At 41.5% G+C, this 10,780-nt stretch overlaps 1 protein-coding gene across 1 annotated transcript; it reads left to right on the top strand.

The window, feature by feature from the left end:
* Positions 1-873: 873 nt before the first annotated feature.
* Positions 874-9,847, top strand: thap7 (THAP domain containing 7). Its single transcript, XM_083981699.1, has 7 exons — positions 874-904; positions 2,846-2,925; positions 4,237-4,374; positions 4,470-4,580; positions 6,314-6,426; positions 7,275-7,763; positions 8,929-9,847. Exons 2-7 carry the CDS (start codon positions 2,846-2,848, stop codon positions 9,636-9,638), a joined length of 1,641 nt encoding a protein of 546 aa, XP_083837825.1. The 5' UTR covers positions 874-904; the 3' UTR covers positions 9,639-9,847.
* The last annotated feature ends 933 nt before the right edge of the window (positions 9,848-10,780 follow it).

Here is a 10,780-nt window from a genome sequence, read left to right as displayed (position 1 = left end):
TGGAATTTCTTGGTTTCCCTCATCAAACTCATCAAATACAAAATCCCAAAACTCAAAAACGCTTTCGTGGACAAGTTGTGACCTGCACAATCACCACGCTATGAGATAATAATGGAACGTTACGAAACGGAGCCGTTTTCGAGGTAAATACAGAGTCTGCTTGCTGAAAAACTGTCCCTGAAGGCAACGCGCATCAGCGGTTTTGCATGAATTTCCCTCTAAAACAACTCTGTCTGGTAACATTCTATTATTATCTCATAGCGTGGTGATTGTGCAGGTCACCACTTGTCCACGAAAGCGTTTTTGAGTTTTGGGATTTTGTATTTGATGAGTTTGATGAGGGAAACCAAGAAATCCCATTAGCCTCCATAGTGTAGCTCTGAACAGCCTGCCGCTCCGCTCCGCCGTTCTAAAAATAGCTTACACCGACAATTAAAGGTAACGAACCTACTGCTGTGACTATAGGGATTATGGCAATGGGCCAATTTGCCAAAATGTTGAACTATCCCTTTAACAAAGAAAAGAGACTGGTGGTCAAAGCTCAATGGAAATTAATTATAATCATCATGGAAAGGCAAATTGCTTATTATATAATAATATTATTATTCTAAACACTGCCGGCTATAGTTAGTAATTGAATTAATATAATAAGCCAATTCTTTTATATTAATCATTAATCATTTCAAAATTACTTTAAATAAACATTTGAAATTAGATGTATTATTTCTCTTTAAAAATAGTTTTCTTTTACATTGTAAATATTGCACTGGTTTTCAGCCTGCACCAGTAGGCGGCGGTAATGCGCTAATTAATGGTTTGTCAAGCGCCAGTAAACCCGGAAGAGGATGAAGACGGAAGAAGAAGAGAGGCGGAGGAGGAGGAGGAAGAGGAAAGGAGGAAGAAGGTGGGTGAAGAAAAATTAGCCATCTTCGTGAGGTCGAAGTTGCAGCGTAGGAATAAAAATGTTAGATTTTTTCATTGTTCATTTATCACCGGTTTCTGTGTAACGTTGGTGACGTGACGTGACCGGACTGACGCGGTAACGTTAGCAACAAGGGAAAAAAAAAAAAAAACACGTCGTGACGGATGTTGTTCACATTTTATCTGATGAAGCTCCGTCGCCTCAGCAACAGTAAAATAACTGTCAACGGTCTCCAGACTTTGTTAACCCTCGGGGCTCGTGTGAAGTTCACCACAACAACGTGTTAGTTACGTCTGGTTTGTTTTTTTCCGAGCAGCTCTCCCGCTCCCTGAACGCACCACACACAGTGCAGTACAGTGTGGATAAAAAAGAGAAAAGAAAGTCCACCTTAACTTTAGTACAGGAGTTAAAAGTGCAGCTGTACCAACCGACACCTGTTAATCAAGTTAATAATAAATAATTCATAGATTGTATCCATCTAATGATCATATTGTTAGAAGATTCAAAAAAGACATTGATGTGAAATCTACCCTCTGTTATGGAAATAACGTTACTGAAACAGTTACTCATTTATTTTGGCACTGCCCTGTGGATCGACATTTGTAACTCTGTGCTAAATGTTTATTTGAAGATTTTAGGTTGTTTTGGAGGGATGTGCTGTTTGGGGTCTTTGACTTTAACAAAAATAAGGAAAAATCCAACGCAAAGTTTCATATTCATAAAGTTTCATATTCATAAATGTAAGTTTATGCTAAGAAAAAATCTTTTGTTGCTTTTTACAGTGAACTCAGGCAGTAGCCTACATTGCTTCCACATTAAATTTTCTGAAATCCAAAAGTGGCGTAGAATATATTGTATGTAATGCATATGGTATGCACTGCAGTGCATAAGACTGCACAGAGCAGCAGCAACACCAAATGGTGACACAGAAACACTACAAGGAGGACATCACAGGAAAGGGGGAGTTGATCAGATCAATATGAGATATAGTTGAACAGCCTTTCTTATTCAATCAAGATGATCTGGTGGCTTCATTATCATTGTATAATTAAAAAAAAAATGAACATGATAAAGACAGTAGTTGAACCATTTAATCAAACTCATAGGGAGTTCTCAATTGGCTTGTTTTGTCCCAGCAGCAGGTCAATAAAGGTTTCAGTAAATCAATCTGAACTATCAATAAAGTAAGTAAAGTTGTTTTTAGGGATGCATAATAACTATCGGTATCATCCCGATATTGGCTGAAATAATTGGCCAAATACAATATATACATTTATAATAAACAATATGTAATAAAGTGCGATAATGACATTACTAGAGCCAATTATAATTCGCCAATATTGCCTTGATTTAACTAATTCTGAGTTGATTTGAAACAATAATAAATGTTGATTTTTGAAGAGTCATAACTGTTGTTGTTTTTGTTGTGATTACAGTAGAGATGTCGCTTGGTTAAGTCAGAGGCAGAGCTATAATGTTACATTCATCTTTATTCACTACATCTTAGCCTTTCTTAACTCTGTGTGTATATAAACTATTAAAAATGGTGTTGGTTATCTAAAACAAACTGTATATTAGTGGCAAATAGAACACACATTCACACTAGACAACTAAACAACACGGACATTGACAATACATAACAGTGCTATGGTTGGACAGGTGGAAAGTGTCTAATATTATGGGGTCTGTTGTTGTGTAATTTCACTTCCTGTTTATGCAGCTCTTAATGTCATTAAGGTTGAGGACAACAACATGAACTCAGCGGACTCTGTGAAATCAAGTGTACAGTTGAAATAGCGCTGCAGAAAAAAAGAAGCGGCCATTGTAAACTTGGTAAAGGATTGTCATGTTTCTGCTGCAGCCGCTAACAAAGTGATCATTAAAAATCTAACGATAGTTCTTTCTCTGTCTCTTTCCGTTCAGATGCCAAGGCACTGCTCGGCTGGAGGCTGCAAATCTAGAGACAACCGTGAGACTCGTAGAGCTGGCGTCACCTTTCACAAGTGAGATTTCACACAACGTAGTAGTAGAGCATCAGACCACGGCATAAAACTGGTTATTCATGACTTAAATGATCATTAATAACTACTTCATTAACTGAGAAATTTCACTGATTGTGAAACAGAAAAAAACAGTGTCCATTCACTTTAGTACAATCGTGGTAAATGTAAAGTTCTGTCGTACTCTGATCTTCAGTTACTGTGACTATAAACATGTTAATGAGGCTCAGACAGGCTCTAACACTGTGACTAGTAAATAATTCAATAGCATAACAACATGATTCACAATAAATAGAAAATAATAGAAACTTTATTTGTCTGACACCAAAGGGTAACAGAAATTTGTCTTTAGACATTAAAGAAAGACCTAAACAAAAATACACAAGAAAAGGAAATGGGGGAAAAAAAACACACTTTAATAAGGATGCTCATGTTTTATAGGATGCTCAAGGAAAAACTGAGCCCAAACACATTTATTTCTGATATTATGAAATGTAAAATTGTTATTTCTGGATTCAGTTTCACAACAAAAAACTCACATTTGATAGAGAACCTTTCTATATCCAGAGTTAACTACACACAAACTGGGCCGCCTCCGTCCACAGTCACACTGGGAACAGTCCGCACACGAACAGCAGGTGGCGCAGTGGGGCCCATCCCCAACCAGGAAGTGGAATCAGGAGAAAACAGATCAGAGGAGACATAAACAAAAACTAAAATCTGTTGATCTTCATTATTTTATTTTCTTGGTGGTTTTTGATTCATACATACCGTAATAACAGTTGTGTAACTTCCATCATGGCTCACATATTCATTCATTCTCTCCAACCTGGAATGAAATGTGTTGTATAAATAAAGTGTTTGGGTGTAGTTTGGTGTTAATGTGATGATAAAATCATGTCGCTCGGATCAATAATGATCAGTTAAAGGGATAATTCACCCAAAATTAAAATTCCACTCATTATCTACTCACCCTCATGTCGACTAAGGGCTGGGAGAAGAGTCCTTCTCTGCCGGTGTCCACTGGCAGAGCAGTGAACTGAGACACTGGGAGCTTCCGCTACAAACAAGCTTCAAATATAGACTTATTTAATTTTTTTCGGAACAATTTCTCATGTTGGGGCTTCAATACAAGAGGGACATTACAGACGAGCAGCATGGAGGTATTTGTCATATGGACATGCAGTGCTGCACGGAGCCCCGCTGTAACTCAGAGAAGGAACGGAGGACTCTGAAACTTCTCCCAGCCCTTAGTCGACATGAGGGTGAGTAGATAATGAGTGAAATTTGAATTTTGAGTAATGTCGTGGTCAGGTTACCGAAGGTCGCCCCCCGGAGGAACCTGTGGATCAACAACTCCCATCGTCCAGACTCGTGGGACCCTCAGACGGACTTCGTCTACTTCTGCTCCAAACACTTCACACCAGAGAGCTTCGAGCTGACGAGCTGCAGGTCTGTGAACGCAGCAACACGTCACATGTCACTTTCTGAATCTCATCTCTGGTGCCAAAGATCAAACAAAAAGTGTTTTTGGGCCTTTTTGACAGTGGCATCAGGAGATTGAAGGAAGATGCATTTCCCACAGTGTTTGATTCCTCTTCAACAACCAAATCCAAGCGAGCGGGAACATCGCAAAGACAGGACGGCCGACCTGTCAGGTAAACACTCACTCTTCATTTTCTGCTCAGGTAGGCTGATAGACACATGTACACACATCTGTACATATCCTTTACTATTATTTTAATTATTATTAATTAGTTATTAGTTTTTAGGGGTGCAACTAACGATTATTCTCATTATCAATTAAGTAGATTATTAATCGATTAGTTGTTTGGTCAATAAAATGTTGAAAAAAATGTTAAAAAATGTCAATCAGTGTTTCCCAAACCACTAGATGACGTCCTCAAATGTCTTGTTTTGTCCACAAACTAAAGAGATACTCAGTTTATTGTCATAAAGGAATAAAGAAACCAGAAATATTCACATTTAAGAAGAAGCTGAAATAAGAGAATTTTGACTTAAAAAAAAACAACTACTCAAAGCGATTATTCGATTATCAAAATAGTTGACGATTCATTTAATAATCGATTACTGTTCGATTAATTGTTGCAGCTCTATTAGTCTGTCTCTGTCTCAGCAACACTCTCATGAGATCTCTGTCATTACATCCAGATGTTCAGATGAACTCATATTTGCAACCAGGAATTAAAACTAATGTAAAACCTGAAACTTTTTTTTTTTTTTGCTTAATAAGAGCGTTATTGTTTATACTGTATAAATGTAACTCTCTGTAAACAAAGACTGACTGCTGGGTTTCATCAGATATTAATGAGCTGATAAATCAAATTGAACATGTGTCTAGTGTTGTAATTATTTGATTGTTTGTTCAGTAAGTAATCACAACACAAGATACTCTAGTGTTGTGATTACTTACTGAACAAACGATCGTGGCCACGCCCACTCAGGAGGCAGCGAGTGTGTAGCTGCTATTTCACTCCCAAACTTTTACCAGTGTTTTGGGCAGCCTGTCAAAAGGGGGCGGGCCTCGTCACCGTGGAGGAGAAGCCTGTTTGGGGCTGCTTTATTTATGATTTATGTACAACAATGACAGAAACATAAGTGGGAGCAGATCGCTGTAATGTTTCCAATAATGTTGCCATAGAAACAAAACTGGAGCTGTGAGAACCAGCAGAGAAACACACTAATCATTAGGTTTGATTGATTGATGAACTCCATTACTCAATTACAAGGTTATTATAGTTAAAAACATTTAATTAGCTTTTATTTTTATTTAGTTTTTCAGTTAGATTTTTTAAATTCAGTTTAGTTTTAGTTAATCAACTGTTGATTAAGCAGCTTTAGTTTAGTTTTTATGTTAGAGGAACTGATTAGTTTTCAGGCATTAGGAGATAACCTCTGTGAGACCTCTGAAGATGAACTTCCAGATTTGTGTGATTTTTCCCTTTCAGTTGCATCCCATAAATGTTCCCCCTTGTTACATTCACTCTTATCTGTCTGGAAGTCGTTCCCATATTGAGCTGTGGCGTTTTCTTCCTGCAACTTTAACCATCTCTAAGAAAACTAAAACTAAACTGATTTTATCTGCAGTTAAGTTTAGTTTTAGTTAGTTTTGCATTGTTCATTGTAGTTTTTATTTAGTTCTTATTTTTGGAAAAATTGTCATTTTTATTTCAGTTTACCAAATTATTTTTTCACTGCTAGTTTTAGTTTTAGTTAACTATAATAACCACTGACTGACGGCGTTGGTACCACAACACACAGACGACAGCACATCGTGTGCGTCGTGTCGGCTTCAGACTCTGTTGTTGGACCATCTGTGTGTGTGGAAGGAAAAACGAGTGGAACTGAGCGTTTGTCACGTTTCCTGCAGGAAGAGACTCAGCGCGGGCGACCAGAAGCCGACTGAGCAGGAAGCCGATCGGGATCAGACGTCAGAGGAGCCCACAGCCAGAGATGGACAGAGTACTCGACCCCAGTACTTGAGTAAGAGTACAAATACTACTGGTCAAAATTTACTCCGTTACAAGTAAAAGTAGCTCAGTCGACATGTTACTCGAGTAAGAGTAAAAAAGTACTTGCTTTTTAAATTTACTTTAAGTAGAAGTAAGAGTAAGAGTAAATTTCTTATTTTTCACATCAATGAATTACTTAAATTTTTTCTAGATGAATTGAAGGACCTTTTAACTCTTGTTTCTGAGAGTGAACTCTTTGAAACCACCTGCACTGATGTGCTGCTTTTAGGGGTTAGGGTTTCCTTCTTTGACAAACACAACTTGTGTCCAATAGGATTTTAGAAAAACAAAGAGGCGACCTGAAAGTAAGGAGTACTTTTCAGCCTTCCTAGAAATTAAGTAAAGTAAAGTTAAGTAAAAAATATTTGTCTTGGAAATGTATTCAAGTAAGAGTAATAAGTACCAAAGAAATCTAATACTCAAATCCTCTGGATATGTACTTAAAGCAGAAGTAAGCGGAATATTTGTGTTAATATAAGTCTTAAATAGTTCTATCTTCCGACAGCAATCACTTATATAGAGTGTTTGGTCTGAAACACGGGTCTGTCAGTCACTCTGCTCTGCTGTAAGCCGAGGAGAAAACTTTCCTTGTATCCTACAACCTTTATCCATTCAGGAGAGATAACGGCATAAAGGGGCGGTCCTCTCTGTGTGTGCAGCCAAGGGATGCGCGTGAATGTGGTGACGTAGGGACGAGGGCGGGGACTGCTAACTCCATCGGCTGACAGGAAGTTAGCCAAAACGACCGGATCGCTTACTTCTGCTTTAAGTACAGTACTCAAGTAAATTTACTCCGTTACTGTCCACCACTGCCCACAGGTCAGAGCTCAGCGCCGGCGTCCGAGGAGGAGACTCATGAAAACAAACCGCTGTCGTCCCACCAGGAGCCGTCTGAGCCGGAGCCGCCAGAACCTGCCGCTTCGCCACCACCGCCGCCGCCGGAGGCCCCTCCCCTCTCCCCATCGCGGTACATGAGGCGTCTGCCGCCTCCTCCGGGCTTCTACCTGTCGAAGGAGCACAGCTACGCTCAGCTCTGCCCGCTGCTGTGGCGGAGGCGCTACGACCAGGCCATCGACTGCCTGGAGAAGGCGCTACGACAGCTGCACGCCGCGCGGCGGAGGGAGAACCGCCTGCGCAACACCGTGCTGAGGCTGCGCGACAAGCGGCTGAAGCACACGCTGCTCGTGTCGCAGGACGGCTGCAAGAGCAAAGGGAGCTGGACGACGACGAGCGGTGGCGGCGGCGGCGGGGAGAGGAGACGGGGGAGAGGAGGCTCCAACCAGGAGGAGAGCGAGAGCGACGCTAAATGTGAGGTGGCGGCGGTGGCGGCCACTAGGGCTGGGATGATATGCTTTTCTTCCGATTTGATTCTTCTACGATTTTTTGGATGCCGATTCGATTTAAATTGTGATTTGATTTGATTTAATTATTTAGCACAAGTTAAACAGTGCGAGGGGGGAACAAAGCCTGGAAAGCTTGTACGAAGTTCCACTCCCATCATCTAAGAATTACATGAAACTCAAGATAAACAATAAGAAGTACAACATAGAAAAATTCAAGATAAGCAATAAAATGTACAGTGCAGCATAGAAAAACTATAAAACATAAACAACAAAAGAAAGGAAGATGGATTCTACGATATTGCCGATTTTCTCGATTTTTAGTCTGCATTTTTAACACCAGTGAAACAGTTGAATGATTATGATTATGATGTCTACAGACTATTCCAGGAACCATATTTCCCCAAGTCACTTTTTAAGATTTATTCAGCAGCAATATATATGTTTACTCTCTTTTCAAAAGCCTGGACTGCATAAAAGAGTATAGAAAAAACAGGCTTCTGACAAAATGAACTTAAACCCTTTTCAAAAACCTGGACTCTCTGTATGTAAAAAAGGCAAAGAAATGCACATTGCACAATATTGAAAAAAAAATAAAAGATTTTTGAAAAAAGAAATTGATTTAAAGCAGCACTAAGTAACTTTTCAACCTTCATAAAATATTTTCATAACTTTTGTGATGATACATCGACTTACAACAAGTTGAATGACACCTCTGTCATGGCCTGAGGGGGTCTGTATCTCTTTCTCTGGCACTAAGCAGCTTTGAGGAGCATGGTAGGAACCCTGCTCTCACTTTACTTTCACTTTCACTTTTGCGAGTCACAACAAGGAGGGAACAGGCAAAACAGCACTTTAGCAATGGATTATGTTTGTGTTTTCACTTTGAAATGATCCACTGGAAACAGAAACTTAGTTTTGATGTCTTCTGTTAATTTTAATGCAGGATATTTACAGGGCTTCACGCTAGTGTTCATGGGAAATGGAGTCTTCCTTCAGGCAAAACACTACCGCTTTGGTCCACAGGCGCCGCTAAACTCAACCAAAACTGAAAGTTCTTTAGTACTGCTTTAAAAATCGTCAAAAAAATATTGCAGTACTTATGTGAACCAATTTCTTTCTCCCACCCCTAGCGGCGATGCTGTTCGAGGACAGGTGCGTGGACAACATGGAGCTGGGCTGGTCCGAGGAGGAGAAGGGATACTGCTTCTACTGCGGGAGGGGGCAGGTCCCGACGGGGCCGGTCGCACGCAGACCGACGGCAAAGACGGACGACGACGACGGCCGCCGCACGGAGCGGGAGGACACGGAGAGGAGTCACCGAGCGGCGAGGACCAAAGACTCACAGAGACTCCGTGTGGAAAAAGACGTCGTAGAGGACAGCGACTCAGACGCGGCGCAGCCCCACGTCCTGCTCCAGATGCCACATCTCCATCACGTGATCCCCGACGCCGCCGCAGCCACTGCTGCAGCGTCTCTGTGTGACAGTTTACAGGTGTCGGACTCGTGTGAGGGTGAGGGCGAAGGCTCGGACGCCGCGGCTCAGGAGCATCATCACCTGGACCAGCAGCCGCCGCAGCTGTTCTGGATCCAGGACGGCGCCGCAGAGGGACAGGTCATCCTGGTGCCCGTCCCCGCTGAGGGGGTCGCCGACGAAGCTCAGACCGTCTTGGTGTCGGAGCTCGACCTCAGAAGAGACCTGAGGGAGCTCGACGACGACGAGCAGCAGCAGCAGCAGCAGCAGCAGCAGCAGCAGCCTGCGGTCAACAGAGAGGACGTGAGGGAGAAACTGAAAGAACACCTGGAGGGTTTCCACCTGCAGCTCAGCACCGAGTACATTTAAAGATCCCATATTATACTCTTTTTACTCAATTTCACTCAGCTGTCACACGTCCAACTAAACTGTATGCAAAATGTGTTGCCCCAAACTGATCCGTGGTCCTGGATGTCGGCTGTCTAAAAGTCGCTCAAATGAGCTCTGCTGAGAACAAACTGTTTCTGTGTCTGCACCTTTAAAGGTTGAATATGTAGAATATTTATTAAAAGCTATACTTTTTCAAAAATAATACATCCATGGGGCCTTTAGAGGGGTACAGAATGAAAATATTGCTTTTCCATAAAAAAAATGTTTTTAGTCTGAATTATTATTTTTAATTTTTTTGACGGGGTCGACAATGACTTTCTGTCAACGTTCTGTTTACATTCATACCTGCCTGTAGCCGACATGTGGCTCAGTTCTCCGCTGTTTTCCTGCCTCCTCCCGGTCATATGCGTTTGTTTCCAACCAAGCCTTTTTAATAATCAATCGGTGGATCAATGGATTATCATATACTTGTTAGGATGGGTGTATTTGTGTAGTCTTATCTGTCATAAACACGTTTATCGTCGCGGACTTTCGGTGCCACGGAGCTCCTTTTTTTTTTTTTTTTTCCAACTTGAGGAGAGCAGTGACAGCGGAGGCTCTGAGCAGCAGCGGTGTGGAAGGCAGAGAGCCTCCACTGTCCCTGTAACAAGCTACAAGTCATTTATTATGCTGTTAATGACGGTAAAAATGAAACATAAGGTAAATATCCTGCTTGGCTCTCCTCCTCTGCTGTCCTCTGATCAGAGCGGAGTCCCTAGCAACGGCCCGTTTTACATAGCAACTTTTTCTGTTGTTTTTCTTGTAATTCTACATAGTCAACCTTTAAGTAACATGGTCACTGTACACGGCAAAGATTATTACCACTTTATGACTTAAAATTGGTCGGTATTTCATCAACTTAGCTCAGGAGTTTCTTGCTGTGCACTGCAGCCATAGAAATAGACGTGGTAGGCGTTTTATCGCGCTGAGGGGCCGGCCTCACTCCCGTCGTGACATCACCACAGGAGCTGAGTCTGAACAGCCTGTATGAGCACCGGTTTACCAGTCGGTGGGCTGCAGAGTCCATGCAGGACCCGTTTGCTTTCCTCATTCCAGGAGTTGGTCGGCTCAGGGAGGATGAG

This window comes from Trachurus trachurus, assembly GCF_905171665.1.
Source record: "Trachurus trachurus genome assembly, chromosome: 11".
Lineage (NCBI taxonomy): Eukaryota > Metazoa > Chordata > Actinopteri > Carangiformes > Carangidae > Trachurus > Trachurus trachurus.
This window is presented reverse-complemented; position numbering and strand designations above follow the sequence as displayed.